This window comes from Nesoenas mayeri (genome assembly GCF_963082525.1).
Source record: "Nesoenas mayeri genome assembly, chromosome: 23".
Taxonomy (NCBI): Eukaryota; Metazoa; Chordata; class Aves; order Columbiformes; family Columbidae; genus Nesoenas; species Nesoenas mayeri.
Genome location: NC_137574.1, coordinates 3,186,617 through 3,206,387, shown reverse-complemented (window position 1 = coordinate 3,206,387; position 19,771 = coordinate 3,186,617). Strand labels below are relative to the sequence as shown.

Sequence of the window (19,771 nt, the reverse complement as noted above, 5' to 3'; positions counted from 1 at the left end):
GTAAGATTTAAGTCTGTTAAGTATCTGTATCGCTGATGCTAATGGACAGAGATGTCGGCAAGAGATACGAGCTGCCCATCTCCTCTATATATCTGTATATATAGATAGTCCCGAGCCCAGGTTGCGAAGCTGCCTGTGTTATAGAATATGGAGAGAGTGCTCTGTTCTGTTTGCACCCACCCAAAAGTTTTGGTGCAAAGGCAGCAAGAGGAATGTCACAAAATGGTTTCAGCGGGGCTGTTTGTCCTGGCACGGCTCCGAGAGAGGGACCGGCTGCAAGGTCATTCCCTGACTCATTGGTTCAGGAACCCCCAAGCTGCAATTCTTGCAAGTCCTGAACTTGGAGGTGAGGCTTGAAATTTAATGCTACTGCGGCAGTGAGTCCAAAAGCGTAATCCCCCAAATCCCGCATCTCCAAAGTGTTCTAAAATCCCCATCTATAATCTGTTTCTGGAGCTATCTACAAAAACTTCGCACTACTTCCCTCATCCCCTTTTCCCCCAAGACTTCCTTGGGACTGTTGGGAATCTGGAGTGGTGTGTATTTAAGGATTAGGCATCAACTTACGCTGTGTTCCAGTGGAAAAAAATAAGGAAAAGAGTCTGGATATATTTGCATTTGTGTTTCTGCAGTTGTTCTTGTGTGGACTCCGCAGGCTGCTCCACGTTCACCAGTGTCTGTGGAGCTGGTGGCGTCTCTCGTGAGTTTTTGGTTCAGGTGCTTTAGCTCAGTAACTGTCTTGTCCCCTCCCAGGTTTCTAAATTTTTCTCTGCTGTTCCTATTTGTCCACATCTCCTGTATTTTCAGCCGATTCGGAGCAAGATCAGCGATGGGTATATTAGGGCTGGCCTGAGTCTTCTCAGCTTCACAGGCAGCAGTGAAGCGGTTAATTGATCTTATTTTGTCGCTATTTTTGCAACAACGAAGTTCAATTTAGGGGCACGTTATCAAGATGCTTTTGAACAGCGAGGAGCACAGGGATCCTCCCTGCTAGCCAAATGCCTGTTTTACTAGCCAAGCTTCCTGCCCTGACCGTGCCTAACGTCAGCCTTGGCCTTCAGTCTCATTATTCTCTGGTTTTCAAAGGGAAAGAGCCCGGCTGCTAATCCTGATGCCGGTGACGACTCTTCGCCTACAGGGAGGCATATGTGATAGCTCGTCTGCTAAAAACTGAGCCAACACAGTGTGATTCAGACCTTCAGCTTTCCAAGGAAGAGCTATTTCTGAGTCCAGCGCATCTCTGCGCCTCCCCACACAAACTCTCTCTACCCAGCGCAAACGGTGGCCGCCAGCAGCCACTGCTTTTGTATTTGGATATATAGCTCGAGTGCTTCTTAAGCATTGACAGTAGCTCTCAAATGTACAGTGAAATCCTGGTGATTGAGAGAGTGATGGGAATGGGCACAAAGCAAATAGGGTCAATGCTTTTCTCTGGCTTTTTTGCCATTGAGATGTGGCAGGGGGTTCAAACAGCCAGGCTAAGGGTAGGTTATACTTCAGTGAACATCTGGCAGTATTTGTTTCCTTACTGGCACAGGACATTCTTTTGTCTCTTAAATGACAGAAGGCAATATATGACTTTCCTTGACATTATCTAAAGCAGCTGGAACGGTGGCGTTGGGGGAACACGGCGTTCTGAGCTGACTATACAAATCACAACAACCCTCCCTGCGACTGTCTCGGAGACTCGCAATCAATATTTATATTCTAAGTAGGTACAGAAGTTGGGAACGGAAAATGACTTTTCTGGTTTCAGCTACTTTGGTGGATATTTCTTTTTTAGCATAGTTAGTTTTGTAATGTGCTGTTCTGTCACGGCTAAATGTGATGAGTTTCTCTTCCATGACCTACGTGATGGAATTGTGATGTTTTTCTTCCCCGGTGTAAGTTTGCCCAGTTTCTCCTCACTGTTTCTTGTGAAATCTGAACTCCTCAATAGGATTCAGTGGTTCGGTAGCTCCTGCGCCCTCCAAATAGGCTGTGGTTTTGTTTAGGAGTCCTCATGAAAGCAAATGGGGAAGGAAAGGGGGAGACTGCAGGCAAGTCAAAGCAATTTCAACTGTGGCCCTAATATCCATCACCATGCTAAAACCACTCCCTTCAGGTCAGAGTAGCTTTGGGACAAGCAAAACCACCCCCACCACAACAAAAAAGCGGCCTTGTGGATAAATCCTAATTATTTTAGTGATGTTGTCCTGTTACGAACAATCTCCAGGTTTCTCCAAAGAGCTGTAATCTAATCTGCAAACTAAAAGCCTCCTGCACTTCTTTTTTGTTAGCCTACTTTGTTAAACCACACAAAATGTGGATCAGTGTGGCAGAACCATAAAATGAAGGCTTGTTTGGCCCATCCTCTCATGGTCTTGCTCTCAAAAACGAGGTTTGCTGCACATGAACCACCGGTACGTGTTTGCCAGAGAGCACAAGGGTTGCACACCCCAAGCTCCTGCCTTTTAACTTTTTACTATTTATACTGCAATTATAAAGCTACAATAGTAGGACTAATGGAGTCGGTTATGTTCACTGGGAAATGCAATCTGGAGTTTTTATTCTGGTCCTAATCGAGGGGGGGGAAAAATCTCCATGATGCTTTAGACTCATAAGTAGATGTTTGTGTGGGTGCAGTAGCATCACTAGAGGCATTTTCCAGCCACGAGCATCAGCGATGCAGCATCTACTCGTCCTTTACTCAGCCGCAGTCGGTGTCCCACACCGAGGGCTGGCTCAGGGCGCAAGCTGGGGCACATTTGTCCATACCTGACCCACGCAGGGCCACACAGCAACACAACAGCTGCAGTTCCACGCTCGCCCGGGCCGAGGAGGCTTTATTTGAAACCTTAGAAGTTCCCTCATTTCAATTCCCCCCTGCAGGTCACCACTTGTGCTGTCCCACACCTGGCCTTGCTCTGACTTGTTCCTTCCCCGACCATGCATTGAGCTCAGATTTTCTCCGTGTGAAATGGGAATATTTTCTCCAGGGGAGACCAGAGGCTGATGAACCGTGAGTTTCACTCTGCGGTTTGAAAATGGAGGGAAAAAAATAATACGATGCACAGATTTGGTTTGCTTACTGTGGAAGTCCCAGAAGTGCCTTCATTTATGCTGCAGGTTGTGGAAAATCAGGTCTATGACATGCAGACTTGTTCCTGCAGACTAGATTAAAGGTCTTAGGCGAGGGAGGAGGTTCCTTTCATGGGGGAGGCAGGGATTTCTGCCCTTCTTGCCTTTGTGCCATGTAGAAGGTATAAAGCACTGTGAAGTCCATGAAAGGCTTTGAGATATTCCTCTGAAAGAAGCTACAGGGCAGTACTGCTACTAAAACATGGCTGTGAAAGGAGGAAAAAAACCCCAGAATGATAATATTGTACTTTTTCTGCTATTATTTAGTGAAAACTCCAGAACACTTTGACAAAGCCAACTAAAGCTGATAGTACTTGCTTGTCTCCACACATATGTGTGTGTCCATATGTCCACACTCAAAGCACACCCAGCAAATGCTCGAGATGAGCACTGCTTTATTTTTCTGCGTGTGTGCTTATTAGCAGTTGCACGCTGTGTTTCACAGCCCCTCGAACTGTTCTCTTTCCTCTTCTCCCCTCTTCATGCTGCCTTCCTAAGGTTTGGAAAGCACAGCATCCACTATCAGGGATGTATCCTTCATAAAAGATGCACCTACAGCTTAGCAAAAAGAGGAAAAATACCTTTCGGCTGCTCAGAATGCATCAAGGCGATGGGACAACCTTTAGGGAGCCTGGAGGAGGAGCAGCAGCATCTTAATTACGCTAAAGCAAATGAGCCATCCGTCTTCACCCACTGCATGGTGTTTCTGGAAAGGTTAGTGTCCTTGCGAGAGGGGAAGGTACACAGAGGTATTCAGACTCTGCAGCACAAACACTAGTGACATTTCCACCAACTGTTACTGAAAAACCTTCATTTTTAGGCGCATGCTTACTACCGAGACTAGAAAAAGTAAAAATCAAAGCAACCCTCACTTTGAGCCTGTTTCTGAAAGATGCTGCGGTGGTGCCTTTATCTGTGCAGCAACTCTTGGTCCAGCTCTTCAGTAGTAAATCTCACGCTGATGATAGCGGGTGCCTCGCAAATAACTGTGCCAGCGAGACAGGCACTGGGGAGGGAACCTGCTTTCTGCTTGTCTTTCATCCTATTGCCCCAGATAATGGATATAGAAACTCCAGTAAAGCCCCAGCCGCCGTAATCTAGTGCAGTTCTCTTCCTCCAGCCCTTTTCTGGAAGGACGTGCTCTTTTTTTCCTCAGAGCTTTTCCTCTGCTGCCTGTGGGTGTGCATTAGGGTGTAGGCACCCAGGCAGATTCTTGGATCTGGTTACAAAACTAAACGCAAAGAGTTGCCAAAAAAAACAGGCCATCGAGAAGCAAAACTCCCAACTCCACTTCTGCCTCACTTTGGGCCATTTTATACCAGCTCCTGCACCAGACACTGTTCAATAGCTCCTAAATTATCCACGTGTGGTCATTCACAGGCTTCACTCCATCTATTCCCACTGTACTAAGACACATCAAGTGCCGGTTAACCACCATTTCCATTTCCAATAACCACCAGCCACTCGTTTTCACACTCTCTTCCTTCCCCAACTTGTGTTGAACAATTTACAGTTCGATTTGCAAACGCTCCCTTTCTGGGTTTTGTTCCGACCCACACTCAAAGTAGGTTCTGCGCCATTTGTTTTCATTGTCCCTACACAATTCAAAACTTGTCTCGCAAAGATCTGTGATTACAAAAACCTCTTTACAGAGCGTGGGATCCAGCAGACCGAGGAAGGTCCATCACGACAGTCACGTTTCCTTTCCCCGTCACAAAAAGTACATGACTTGTCCTGTCCCCTCTGATGCTGCTGAGATCAGTAAGTGATGGAAAGTCAGAGCTACCCTGTGAATAAAGTAACCAACCCCAAGATAACGGTCTTACTTGCTAATAAAATGAAATACATGGATTTTTCTCTAGGAATGGTGGAGATGAAGAACTCTCCCTCAGCCCGCAGCCGCACACAAGACGTATCTTCCTCTGGAAGCTGGTTTCACATGGTGGCTTAGATTTTCCCACTTTGTATCTAGCACCATTTGAAATCAGTGTTCTAGGAGCAAGAATTACAGCGTGGGAGGAGCCCAAGCAGCCACTAACTTCACCGACGGCCTCTACTCCTTAAACCAGCCCTTTTTCCAATGTTTTTCCTTTCTTTTTTGCTAGCCATCCGCTTTGTAACATCATCTGATTTCTAGACACTCCTCCAAGCACTGTCTGCACCCCCTCACGCCAGGGCCACCGCAGGAACAGCTGCTTTCCAATGTATATCTACTTAATAAACAATGGATATTGAGTTAAAGTTGTCCAGAGTGAAGTGATCCGAAAGCTGCACAAAAACCAACGTGGTCCTTCTTGCACCTGGACAGGCAGAGCGCGTTGACTTTATTAGACTATCACCAGCATTTAGTTTGCTAACTTAAATCTATTCCCACTCTGTGCTCGGGGACTCTATCTCCAGAGAATTATCATCATTCCATAGCTCCCAGCTCTGCAAACGCGCAAATTCCCTCCAACAATTCGACCTCAGCAAGTTAAACACAAAAGCGCCTTTGGCCATCACGACGACGTCATGCTGATGCACAAAGAACCTTTTTCTACAATTATTTTTTAAGTTTATCGCTGGTAACTTCTAGTAGTGTTTCAGATGACTCATATACTCTCGCGTCCCTAAAAATGAAGCTAAACTATTTTTGCTTGCCCTTGCTCTTGTCTATCACGTTATTATACACAAGACGATCGCTGTGCGGACGAAGCGTTTGATCAGACCGCTGAATAGTCGTCTTTAAAGAACGTGTAGCTGCCACGTCCAAGAGGACCCTTCTCTGAGCCAGGACAATGTCTCTTACACAGGCTGACCGATTTCTCTTGGTGTTCAGAGTCTCAGTTTTTGTCTAGCACCATTTGAAATCGGTTATGATGTAGGGGGAAAAGCAACAGTAAAGGAGAACTTCATTCCCCCGCCCCCCCAAAAAAAAGTCCTTATAATAAAGAAAGTCCAGCAAAAAAGCCCCCGCTCTGGCTTCACAAACACGGACGGTGCGCTCGGCTGTTCTCTGACCTCCAGTTACAACCCTAGGCTGAACATCCCACCCTAAAGGAGGACACAGCATCACAGGCAACGGGAAGGACGATGCTTCCCAAGAAAACGAAGCATCTGTTCAAACACATACCCAAGACTCTTCACCTCCAGCAATCCAGGGCCCCCCAACCTTCCGACCAGCGACATCCACCTGCTATTTCTTTGCCTTAACCTGTTATTTCCTCAGATATTTAATTATTATTCCTTCTGAATAAAATCGTGTGATACCTGGTACTGGGCTCTGTCTCAGGTAGAGAGGTGACCCGTGTCCCTGGCTGCAAGTCTCTTCATTTCGGTCCCCAGCTCCGTTTTCACCGTTTCGCCCAAAAGCAAGTGGTTTACACCCATTTTAAGCATCGCACAGAGCAGCCTACCAACCACCAACACTTCACGCTGTTTAACGTGAACACACATAATGCTGGACCCGAGTTTTGTGACTCCTACTGGGAGAACGCAGCTCGTTTTACCAGTAGATGGCAACAACGCATTTTCAGTACATCCAGCCTTTTTCTCAGCTCCAAGTTCATGTGTTCATGACTCAATTCTCACTCTAAAATGAAATAATTAACGTGCGACTGAGCTTTAGAAAAAGAGACACAGAATTCAGTACAATTAGGGCATAGAATCATACAATCGATTTGGTTGGAAGAAGCCCTTAAGATTGAGTATTTTTATCGTTTGTATTGGGTATTTGTAGCGTTTAAGTCTTGCCCGTCCCATCAACACTCACTACAATCCCCAAACTGCAGATTGTAAGGCTGTGTCATCCCCACATTGCCATCATTTGCAATCCACACTGAATTGGAGCATCACAACCACAAATCAAAAGACAGCATATTAGCTTTTTCTATTCCACACACTGAAAACTTCATTCTATAAGGCAGCCGACTCCACAGAGTGCTTGGCAAAGGAAATTTAAGTACATAAAATTAAAAATAATCGCATTCTATTTAACATTTTACTTAAAATACTTAAGGTATATTCCCTGAGGATTACACCTGTCGCACACTGGACACAAGTGCAGGAAACACTGGGGTTTGCTCCAGACTTAAGTGTCACATCAGAACAGCCACACAATGATCTCCCTCCACTCCATCACATTTTAACCAACGTTTTCAGGAGGTTTTGGAGGACAATTCTCTGCACTTGCAGAAGGAAACCAAAAGGCTATGAGACTGCTCAGCAAATTAAAACACATTTTCCACACTACCGTTAAGTAATTCGGGGCGCTCGCTGCAAACTACAGTCTCAACAGTTACCACCTAACGCTGAAAAACCACCTTAAGAGTAATAGGGAAATAGCTGCGTACCACATGACGAATGAAAGACAAACGTTTACTGCTAAATAATTTAACATTTTATTTGTAACGGTACAAGTCATTACCAGTCTTTACATCTGGAAAAAAAAACGTGTAAAAATAAGGCCATTTTTTACAGTCATTTCACTTTAAGCACATTTCAGTGTATTTTAAAACATTGATAGACGCCATAAATAAGCTAAATAATGACCGCGACGCTTCATTTCCAGTATTTTATCATAGGTTTTACAATTATCAAATTAGGTATCACAGCTGAGCAATGAACATTAAATGTAGCCAAAACCCCCTTTTAACAACCAGAGCCTATAACAATACAACTGCCAGGATCGTCCCCAAAAACACTATAAAGTCCCAAATATTGCGATGTTATTCAAACAACCCGTTCCCGATAGCAGCGCCCACCTACCACGGCCAAGCAAGAGCAGTTTAAATGCTGCTGAAATGAGGCAATTTGGGCTTTTTTTCTGGGAAAACTGGTTCTTAGAAGGTGCCTGGATGTTGGTGGCAAACTCAGAGATTCCCAAAGCCTGTCCTAATTAAACGCTTGGTTTTAATAGGGAATAGTAAGCATGGGTTAAAAGGAACAGCTATAATGCAAGTCTGAGTCTTAATTCATGGTAAATGCCGTGATGGGAGTTTGATTAAAACATTTAATGGAACAAAGAGCCACCTGAGAGAGACCAACCACATCTACCAGCACTTCCAGCAGCCCCACAACTAAACTGGTTTGGTTTTCCTTCAACATAAAAAGAGAAGGGAATCCAACAGGGAAAGGCTTTTGTTTCTGCATCTGTGACGGCATCACAGAGCCACATTCAGCATCGTAGTCTATATACGGAGCTTCAAAATGCTTTAGGTGGAATAGATGGTTTCAAGTGAAAAAAAAAGCAAGGAAGCTGGATCCATACAGCGCCCTTTCTATCCTGAAAAGCAACAAAATTATCTCCAAAACTCAAGGCTGAAGAAGTACAGACTGTGTTCCTGATGGGAGATGGTTCCTACTGATCCCTCCTTTCATTAGGTAACCTGGTAGGAGACATTTTTGCTACAGAAACCTTCCATTTCCCATCCCAACAAATTTTTCTGAGACTATATCAAAGAGCCAGAAATATATATGGCTTCTTTTTGCCTTCTTAAAGAAAATGGAAAAGCTATAAACCCTTGATTTAAAGGCACATTTTAATTAATTAGACATACAGAAACCAACTTTGGCACACAAAGAGGTAGAGGGTATAAGATCTGAACTGTTTCAAAAAGACAGAGCCTTAAATGGCACCGATCTCTTGAGGAAATTCAGAATAAAGCATTTCAGAAGGCAAGAGACAACATAATCATTTATACGCCTCAACCGCAAAAAAGGAACGAGAAGCACGTTGAGATTTTAGCGAGCAGAACTAATATTGGGCAGTTTTCCGTAAGAAAAGAGGTAGCACGGAAAGCAGCAGCTGGTACAACAGGGACAGGATTCCCAACACAGACGCTCGTTCACACCACAATAATGGGCCTTGAAGACCATTTCACATCCATAGAAAAGACCGTATGAGCGGCCCATAACAAAAAGTAGGTATTTAGATATATACACACACTCTTTTGACCCTATTAATGACCTCCTACTACAGTTAATCAGTAGTATAAGACATGGTACAAGATATTCATTGATAGAAGCTCAATGCAAGTGCAATTGTTTTCCATTTCTGATGGGTATATTCAACTGCAAACTCCCTCCCACCCCCAAAAAGTTCATTCATGCTTTACAGCTCCTATATTCGGCAGTAAATGGAGTGCTGTCACGTTTCCTACAAACAAAAAAACAAGTCAAATCAGAGATTTCACATTTAAATAGTTTCCACATTTCTTCTGAAAGCATATCCTGAGTTTTATCGTTAAATCAACGGGTAAAAATCACGAAACGAAGTCATTATTTGTCCTCTTTCTGCTAAGCAACCACTAGACTAAGGAGATTTTTTGCTTCATTTCCCCTAGCGGACTGTTCAGAATGACCCATGGAGCAGAAGAGCATTTGATTCAAAGGGATCATTCCAAGTGCGGAACGGATCGTGCCCGAGGACCATCAAAAACCAAAACCATAACAGTTACAGGAGTCCTCACCGATTTGGACGCTACGTCAGGAGCACCCATATAATTTATTTTAAATACAGTGTGTTGTTTAGTAACGATTTTATAACCAGAAGCTGAATTTAGTTTGTGAGGATTTTCATTCTGTAGCCAGATAACAGCAGATTTACAATACTGAGACATATTAGGATTAAAATTCATATATATGTGTTTCAAGTTCTTGAGTAACTCCTGTTTTTCTTTATAGAAAAATCCCATGCCAAACTGCTGCACTATTACTCTACATCTCTAAGGAGCTCTAGATACCATATAAAAACCTCCTGGCTTAATAGCGTGTCCACATACCAGCCCATTAATTTCTCTTATTGCTGTTATGTGCAAAACGTAAGACTGGACATAAGAACTCTGGTCTATTCTACCTCAATTCATTTTTCTCTCTCCAAAAATAAGCCAAACTAACCCAGAAAACTAATCCTATATCAGTTAGAAACGTCTTACTTCAGAGGTAAAGAGGATATTCCTTAATCCTTACATTATTTTGGAAGAAAAGCCAAGCTTAATTTTCATATGCGCCATCTCAAGCTTATCAAAAATACTGAAGTGACTTGTTCTTTAAGAGTAAATAAAATCAAGACTATGCGTTTGAAAAGCCCTTTGCATTAAGTTACAACAAGAGATGGAACATTTCAGCCATCACCACCTCAGAATTCGTGCAATGGAGAAAAGCGACAGGAATGAAGAGACTCGTTTATGAAAGTATTTGTAGTTCAAATTCTGATTGTTAAGGTAGTAACGACAAAATACTGACAAGGAACAGCCCAGCTAAGCTGTTCCGTCTTAAATCTGTCCTGTTGTAACGAGGTTTGAAGAGGCAGGTGTTTGAAAGAGCTAATTTGACCTTAGACAAGTGCGGGAGAAACTTTAACTATGACCAAACGCATTTGACTGCTGGACTCAGCACTAGTTTAAAAAAACAGAACAGGAATCAGTTCCAAACAAGCTGTAATTCTGTGTAACAGTAACACACCCCTGTAATCCATTTCACATCACTGAAGGAGGTGCAAACATTCTACTAAGTATATACGGAGCTTCTGTCTTGCAGAAAAACATGCTTTTTAAGGACAATCCAAAACTACGATATGTCATAAACAATCATGGGATGATATCATTCATGACAATGAATGATAATTATTTATGTAATACATCCTATCCACCCAAAATGAAGGAATTAATTACAGTCTTTCCTATAGGAACCTGAGCTTCACAGCGAGCTCAATGCCACACTTCTGGAATTCTAAGTAAACCATAATTAAAAAAAGATACTTAAGCTACACTGCAAAAGTCCAAATTAAGTGGAAAGTGTATACCTTTTTAAGATTAATTCATTTGTGCAGTTTCTTCCATCTCAGCTGGTACATTAGTTTTTAAAATACACGCTTCCTTGCAACTCTCATCAACTGTATACGAGCTGAACAGCAGAAGGGGAAAAAGGTCTAATTGAATGTCCTATAAAACTGGCAGATTTAACACAGAAGAAAGAGAGGGCAAAAAAAGACTTCTGCTCTAATTTGCAGACAACAAGCCAGCATATATGAGGCACGGAAAGCACAACGGTTCACAAAGGCTCAGCTACATCAGGAATTCAGAAAACTGAATGGGGAGATCTAGGTCTTAATAAAAGGAAATTAGATCAGTGTTTTCAGACAAGAAAGAAGCTGAGTAGCCAGATGTTCACAGCGAGGAAGCTTAAGGAAAGCATTGGGCGCAATAGGACTATTCACGTTGTAATATTTTCAGGTATATAACGTTCTTTCCCTGCCCTGAGAAGCCTTTCCACAAACGAAGGCAGAAAATGCTGCCCTAACACTATGAACTTCCACGTACTCTTATTTTGACCATCCAGATTGCAGATTGTCCAAGCGATGGATGAAAATCAGCTGCTCAAAAGCACTATGATGATACTGTCCTGCTACGTGGAAGATAATATAACGAAAACCTCACTGGACAGAAGCTTCAGAGCTCTCTCAAGTATTACTGGGTGCACCTCATTACAAATACGAACTGCAGGAATATTTCCCCTGGTTTACTTTATTTAAAGCATCCCTTCCTTTGCTTCACGTACCCCAGATGCCTTTTAACAAAATCTGTTGGAATTTAAGACAGTTTTGATGAGATGCTTATCATAATATCCTAAGCATACCACCTAATTTGCTCTGAATTCTCAGTATTTTGCACGTTACAAACTATTTCTCCACCAAAACAGGCTTTTTTTCAAGAAGATAAAATAAGACGCTTCTGCAAGAAGCGATGCACAAAGAGGCATTTAAATCTCCTGCCACCCCTCCAATAAAATCATCCATAGCAATCAGTTCTTTTGAAGATAAAGTTCAAAGGGCCCTATATGTCTCATTAAAAACAGAACGCTACTGCTATTACATGTATTATAGATTTTACAGTTGGTTTTGCAAGTCTTTAACATCAGCACATCAATCATTGCTGCTCCAGGAGAAAAAAACTGAAGCGGATCCACACATTAAACATGCCAGTGGCAACGCTACATTCCCAAAAATTCATATTTGCTTTTTCAAACAGCACAGGAGCACCAGTTTAGACCAAATTTGTCTTCGTGTTTCCCTTGTAACTAAGCCCATATGATTTTATTCAAGCTGCTCCTGGGCAAAACCACAAACCACAGTGGTTCTCTGGTTAACCCTCCACTACCATTGGCATGTCAGAGGAAGCTCCTTAGTTCACCTCACTAAACCCTTCTGGCACTTAAAGCCGGAGAGAACCAGCGAGGTCAGAGGGTATTTCAGCAATAAAATAACACAACTCCACACCCACCCTGTTTCCCCAAAAATAAGACATGGTCTTATACAATTTTTGCTCCAGAAAATGCTTACTTTTTTACATGTTTAGCTGCCGGGACGCTATTTAAATTGACTTTTTTTTTTTAGGAACTGTAACTAGGGCTTATTTTTAGAGTAGGGATTATATTTTGAGCATCCTCAGAAATCGTGAAAAATCACACTAGGGCTTATTTTGGGGGTAGGTTTTATTTCTGGGGTAGGTCTTATTTTCAGGGAAACAGGGTACCAATACTCCCACTGGTTTAAGAGGTACACTGACATGTTTTAGAGCAGATGCGAACAGTACTTTCCTCAGTAAGTGTACCTAAGGTAAATACAAGCCTAAGAAGAGGGTTTTTCCTTCCTTGAAATTAGTGCAAGTGTTAATTAGCAGCTTATCTGAAGAGCAGATACAAAAACAAAGCGAAATATACTGTTAGGCACTTTGGCATCCCATCAACTGCTGTGATAAGCTCAGTGTAATCATCAGCATTTGAAAAAGAAAGGGCAGATAAAGCTCAAGAAATTTGCATATGCGTTAGCGCTGCTTTTGCTTAGTCATTTAGAAACTTGCAATAATAATAATAATACAATAATAATAAAGTAGGCTGACTCACCCATTTTGTGAGCAGTGTCTCTTATAGACCCAGAAGGCGGCCAGGAACACCACAACGGCCACAATCACTTTAGGAAGAATTAAAAAAGAAAAGTCTTAGAGTCATAAAGATCATCTTGAGCTCACAAAGAAAAAAAAAGCCCCCTTAGCTATAAGGATGCTGTGGGAGACTGTGTCAAATGCCTTACTCAAGTCAAGGTAGATCACATCCACTGCTCTGCCATCATCCATCCATCTTGTTACATCCTCATAAAAGTCAATGAGGTTGGTCAAGCACGACTCCCCCTTGGTGAAGCCATGTTGACTGTCCCTAATGACCCTCTTCTCCCCGATATGCCTTGAGATGGCACCAAGGAGAAGTCGTTCCATCAGTTTCCCAGGGATGGAGGTGAGGCTGACTGGTCTATAGTTACCCGGGTCCTCCTTCTTGCCCGTTTTGAAGACTGGAGTGACATTTGCTTTCCTCCAGTCCTCAGGCACCTCTCCCACTTCCCAAGACTTGGCAAAGATGATGGAGAGCGGTCCAGCAATGACCTCAGCCAGCTCCCTCAGCACCTGCAGGTGCATTCCATCCAGACCCATGGATTTATGGATGTCCAGATTGCCCAACTGCTCCCTAACCCCGTCCTCATCAACCGAGGCAAACTCCTCCACTGTCCTGCCTTCCTCTGGGGCCTCAGGGGTACGGGGCTCCTCAGGACAGCCCCCGGCAGAGCAGACAGAGACAGAGAAGGCATTCAGTAACTCTGCCTTCTCAGTATCTTCTGTCATCAGGGCACCCACCTCGTTCATCAATGGGCCTACATTGCCTCTGCTGTTATCTGCCACGTATTGGAAGAAGCTTTTCCTGTTGTCCTTGACCCCTCTCACCAGGTTGAATTCTAAGGAGGCCTTAGCTTTCCCAGTTGCCTCCCTACACCCTCTGACAACAGCCTGATATTCTTCCCAAGTGGCCAGCCTCTCCTTCCATGATCTATAAACTCTCTTCTTCCACTTAAGCATACCCAGCAGTTCCCTGTTTAACCATCTGACATGAAACATTTGACATGAAATTAATTGATAATTGCTAAGACTACTTAACTTTTCTTGAACTATGCCTCTTTAGAAGCAGACAAGCATTTTCAAATCACCAAAACTCCAAAATCATGTTATATTACTGCAGTCATGGGTGATGAACAGAATATCAATTCAACATAAAAAATAAAATCTACATCGTGTCTTGTTGAGGTTTTACAAGATACTTACCACAAATGATGGCTGTGATATACGCACCTAGAACCAGAGGGAGTTAGTGTCACAAGAGGAAAGCACGTGCTTTTCATTTGAACATTATTACAAAAATATTCACACATTTATTTCAAATCTATCAAGGACTTCTGCCAACACAGTCCATGCAGCAGGACAGTTTCTACCATAACACTTATTAAACTTAAAACATTCCTATTTTTAAATGGACTTGACCAAAAACCTGTTTTTCTTATGTCAACAGAAAGAAGGATATTTGCATGAAGTGATTTCTCCTGAATACAAAAGTATATCCCCAAGAAGTAAAGCTTGTTACATGTATTTTCGTTCTAGTGGAAATTCTTGCAGTTCATACTTACTTAACTGGCAAGTTGGCACTCCAGGAACCCATCGGTTTTCTCCAGTATACTGAATACGAGCTTCACCATGTAACGTGTAGCCTGCATAACACTCAATCGTAACAAAATCCCCCTCAGAATATGAAGGTTTTTGTCCATCAATTACTCTACCATGATTTATTACTGGAGTGAAACCAGAACTTTTAGGGCCACCTGGAAAGAGAGAGGGGGAAAAAAGAAAAGGAAAAGGAAATAAAGTCCAAGAACAAAACTGGTTCATGAAGCAGATTCAAGAAACTGCCATCAAAAAGTCCCTACATTTGTGTCAATATCAGAAGCTCAGTCAAACTTTTAAGACCTTTGGAACTTGTCGCTCTGCCCTCGATTTTACCAATTCTGAGTTTTACTCACATTCACAGTCTTGCAAAGAACTCCACGTATTCTCTCCTTGGCAAGTCACCGCCATCTCTTTGGTGCCGTCACGAAACGTACAGTCAGCGTTGCACCGGATCTGAACGGACTCTCCTGCTCCGTATCCAGATTTCAGTGGAATCACCACTCCATGTGCGATCGCTGGGGCACCACACACACCTTCAGTAAACAAGACAGGAATTTAAAAGTAAGTGCAGCGATATTAAACTTTAAATATTTCATAATTCATTGCCTTTGTATAAGAAGAATAGATAAGCATATCTGAATAGTTTACCACAATTTTAAGTATAAATGTTTCCTTTAAAAGAAACATCACTGCGGGTACTCATTAAGGTAATACGATCTTATGATGTGGCAGCTAAGAAATACATATTTGTTGGTTAATTTTGTAAGCTCTAGATTAATTTCCAGGTGCCTTATCAGACTCATTCATAATGGAACAGCCAAACACGCTCTCTGCAGAAGTGGTTCTCAATTCTTGGGCATGTAAAACATTCACTGTGCTCTACAACATTCCTTCTAGCACAAAGACAACTTAAAACATTCTCGACATAAAAGAGAAGGTGGATTCTTATTTAAAGGCTTACTTTTTTCACAAGTTGGTTTTTGAGACCAGGTGTTATCTTCTTGACAGGTAATCACTTCTGGTCCGATCATGAAATAGCCCGGATCACACTCAAACACGACTGAGTCCCCATAGCTATAGGAAGATCCGAATCCAGCCTGTTTTCTCCCATTTTCAACTTTCGGGTTATCACATTTGACCACTGAAAGAGGTAAAATTTAAATTTTAGTCATATCCTGTGTCATTATCGATTAATATCCATTATGCAGCCGATGTCATCTCCACTGGAACTATCCCAAATTTAGTAATAGAGGATCTGTTTCTTCGTTTCTATAGGCGAGTCCATTCCACCCCCTTCCAATAAAGGGACAGATCTTCAATTTTTGGAGTCACACAGGCTATAATAAAGTAGCATATAAAAAAAATCCCAACAACCTCTACATTCTGGAGCTGGTCCACTCCAAACTCCATTCAGGTCCGTATCAAACGTGCAGTAAATAGTAGCTGGGCCAATGAGAGAGAAGGGATCTGCGCCTTTCGGGACCTCGTCACACGTGTAGGTGACTGTGCTTTGGTACGCGTAGCTCTGTGCTTCAGTGTAGTGCCCATTGGCTATTCTGGGAGGCGGTTCGCAAGGAATTCCTAGAAATCAATCACACAAATCAGTCGACAGATTTTTGCTGTCACCCTGTTCATCTCAGACATAACGAGCCTTGATTTGCAAGTAATTTCATTTAAAATCTGACACGTAGCTATTTCTAAGACAAGCTTCAGTTATCACCAATACTCACCAATGGTCCCTTATTATAGGAAGTCTCAATTTTAAGAACAGGTTGACTTCAACTAATTTAAGTACCACAATAACTGATATTTTTCTGTGGTTGTTCCTCAGGCACATCCCCATTAGTTCCAAAAAAATAAAATTAAAATCAGTCCTATTTTACCATCACAGAATCCCAGAATGTCAGGGATTGGAAGGGACCTGGAAAGCTCATCCAGTGCAATCCCCCCATGGAGCAGGAACACCCAGATGAGGTTACACAGGAAGGTGTCCAGGCGGGTTGGAATGTCTGCACAGAAGGAGACTCCACAACCCCCCTGGGCAGCCTGGGCCAGGCTCTGACACCCTCACCATGGAGAAGTTTCTTCTCATATTCAAGTGGAACCTTTTGTGTTCCAGTTTGAACCCATTACCCCTTGTCCTATCACTGGTTGTCACCGAGAAGAGCCTGGCTCCATCCTCCTGACACTCACCCTTTAGATATCTGTAAACATGAATGAGGTCACCCCTCAGTCTCCTCTTGTCCAGCTCCAGAGCCCCAGCTCCCTCAGCCTTTCCTCACACGGGAGATGCTCCACTCCCTTCAGCATCTTGGTGGCTGCGCTGGACTCTCTGCAGCAGTTCCCTGTCCTGCTGGAACTGAGGGGCCACAACTGGACACAAGATTCCAGGTGTGGTCTCCCCAGGGCAGAGCAGAGGGGCAGGAGAACCTCTCTGACCTACTGACCACCCCCTTCTAACCCACCCCAGGTCCCATTGGCTTCCTGGCCACAAGGGCCCAGTGCTGGCTCATGGTCATCCTGCTGTCCCCAGGACCCCCAGGTCCCTTTCCCCTATGCTGCTATTTCCTACACTGGAAAGTTTACTGCACAGCTGGTTTTAAGTGAACCACCATCCGAATATCAGCTTAAACACAACAGTAATTTACTTACGTTCACAGAAAGGAGGATCACTAGTCCAGTCAACACCTTTATTCTTAATTACACAGGAAATTTCAGCATTTCCACGTAATCTGAACCTAGAGAGGTAAAAATTTTTAAAGAGGTGAAACTTAAGACACCTCTCAGTTCTCCAACAGAGAAACTTTCTTTATACAATTCTATTCTGTGATTACGGGGACATGACATACTGAGGTTTTGTTGTAATAAGAATCTTAATTTTTTTCATGTTGCTAACAGTCTCAACTATGAAAACAAAGAGAAGCAAATGGGACATCAATAAAGGAACCCATAGATGTGTCTCGTCATTTTAAGATGTGTTCCCTCTAATAATAAAGCCCTAAAGTTACTAATACTAGAAAAAATAAGCTGATAAAAGGGAGGAAAAAAACCTCACCAGAGGTTAGTGCTTTTGATGTAATTTACTATACACAAGACAGATGGGTGATTATTCAATATAATAATGAAGGGTGATGAATATATAAATTTATTCCCTCTGCCGCTGGAGCATTCAAAGAAATCAACAGAGGTACCACTTCAGTTTTCACTCCATGGAATCTCACTAAAGAGCTTAAGCCTTGGTTGATGCAAACAGCAAGTAAAACCAGGGAATCAAACAGAAAATAACTGTAATGTCATTTGCTCCAGGTAGAATTCGGGAGACATTTCAAGCCAGAACTGGAATGGAACCTGAGTAAGAGAATTTGGGCTTGTTCAAATCTGGTCTAAACTGAAAAAAAATAAGAGAGGATTCATTCACTTCACCAAAATACTTACCCTTTTTGACAAGAAAAAGTAGCTTTTGAACCAAATGTAAGATCTGTCACATTAATAAAACCATGTGCTAAGTCTCCGGGATGGTTACATTTTCTTTCTAGGGGGAGGGGGAAAGAAAAAAAAAAATCTACATATTTGCAGTTATATACAAAGACTAAGTTTTTGGCATATATTGCCCTTATAGTCATTAACGTTTTTCAAGCTTTAAAATATTACAGAATACTAATTCTCACTTGAAAAACAACTAAAATGGTTTAATAACAACGGGGAAAAGTAAAAGAGCCTATGCGCACGTTACCTGTACAGAACTGCTCTATGGGTGACCACTGAAAGCCTTCCTCACATGTTCGAGTTGCTGATTTCCCGGGGATTTTCATATACCCCGGCCGACAGACGTACGACACCTTCGTTCCAATGGGAAAGCTCTGCATTTTGCTGGAATTCTCCTCGGGCTCGGCATATTGCAGCCTATCCGGAGGCAAACACCCGTCTATCAGAGTAAGAGGATGGAAAAAGGAACGCACAATATTCTCACCGAGAGCAGATACACGTTGAGGCATCATGGCACAGAATCCAGGCTAATTCAATAGGTTTTAAGGACTCATTGGTAAATCAAAAGAGATCGCATTCTTAAAAGCCAGAGCTGTCTTTATATTTAACTATACTTTCATTTTTTAATTTATATTTCAACTGCATTCAATGTCTAACTCTAGTACAGGTTACTTATTGTGTTCTCAAGTTCTTTAGCATTCTACCCAGACAATGCATTTCCTCCCAGCTCTTTTTTGCTTTGTCTCTTCGACTTATTCTTGTAGTTAAACACGACTTAATTCACTGTACCCGCAGTAAAATGCCTATTTAGCTTGCAGTTCATCTCCTTTCCTAAGATCATAACGGAGAGTTTAAAACCAGCCACACAACCTGCAGACCCGGGGACATTTCCAGGTGACGGTGAATTGTTAATGCTGAAAACAACTCAAACACATTGGAGATCTTGCAACCCAGATAGAAATGTCAGATCCGCCCAGTCTTTGCAAGGCTTAGAACAGAGACCATCGCATCTTCGAGACACCTACTGATTTCCTTTCTAATCAGTTCATATTATTGTTTAGAAATAAACCATGGAAGAAATTCCAACCCCAAACTCAGGGGTCAGACCAGCACCCACTAGCACACCCATTTTATAACACAATTTAATATTCCACCGTTTCGCCCCCAAATCGCACAGAACCCGCCTGGAAAGCTCATTGTTTCCATCAGCGCTTAAATCCATTTCCTTCTCCCTCCGGCCGCCCTCCGAGCAGGCCCTGCAAGGGCCCCAGCAGCACCCTGGGTGCTGGGGAAGCGGGAGAACCAGCTCCGGTTGCTCTCCGGGCCCGGGGACTCGGCGTGTGTCCCCCGCGGCCTCACCCCCGCCATGGCGGGCGGGAGCGAGCGCCCGTTCCTCACCCTGAGCCCACGCTCCGCCGATCCACAGCAGCAGCGCCAACAGGAGGCCCGAGGCGCGGGCGGGCGGCGACCCCATGAGCCCGGCAGAACCCCCCGCTCCGCTCCGTTCCGCTCCCCGTTCGCTTCAGCGGCGGCGCAGCGCGGGGCCCGGGCGCATGCGCGGTCCGTCCGCCCCTCAGCGCGGCGGCCGCCATGGCGGGGCTTTCCCGCCCCCGGGGCGGCCGTTACATGGCGGCTTCTTCCCG

The 19,771-nt window shown here is 43.3% G+C and overlaps 1 protein-coding gene across 3 annotated transcripts; it reads right to left on the bottom strand.

The window, feature by feature from the left end:
• Positions 1-7,481: 7,481 nt before the first annotated feature.
• Positions 7,482-19,635, bottom strand: LOC308048955 (membrane cofactor protein-like). 3 transcript variants are annotated; one of them, XM_080358285.1, is made up of 12 exons: positions 19,527-19,635; positions 18,376-18,567; positions 18,078-18,174; positions 17,295-17,380; positions 16,017-16,223; positions 15,604-15,783; positions 14,996-15,175; positions 14,606-14,797; positions 14,247-14,273; positions 13,003-13,069; positions 10,904-11,004; positions 8,266-9,256 (listed from the first exon to the last, which is right to left on the bottom strand). In XM_080358285.1, the coding sequence occupies exons 1-11, from the start codon at positions 19,600-19,602 to the stop codon at positions 10,914-10,916; spliced, it is 1,395 nt and encodes a 464-aa protein (XP_080214411.1). In that variant the 5' UTR covers positions 19,603-19,635; the 3' UTR covers positions 8,266-9,256; positions 10,904-10,913. The 3 variants fall into 3 exon arrangements, with proteins under 3 accessions (XP_080214412.1, XP_080214411.1, XP_080214413.1); XM_080358286.1 differs by lacking the exon at positions 10,904-11,004 and having other exon boundaries at positions 7,482-8,378; XM_080358287.1 differs by lacking the exon at positions 10,904-11,004.
• Positions 19,636-19,771: the final 136 nt, after the last annotated feature.

What these genes read in the sequence shown, in the direction of transcription:
- LOC308048955 (XM_080358285.1), bottom strand. Translation starts at nt 19,602, where the DNA reads ATGGGGTCGCCGCCCGCCCGCGCCTCGGGCCTCCTGTTGGCGCTGCTG. An exon ending in CGGCGGAGCGTGGGCTCAGG is followed by an intron (nt 18,568 to 19,526) that starts GTGAGGAACGGG and finishes TTACTCTGATAG; the next exon opens with ACGGGTGTTTGCCTCCGGAT. An exon ending in TGATCCTCCTTTCTGTGAAC is followed by an intron (nt 16,224 to 17,294) that starts GTAAGTAAATTA and finishes ATTGATTTCTAG; the next exon opens with GAATTCCTTGCGAACCGCCT.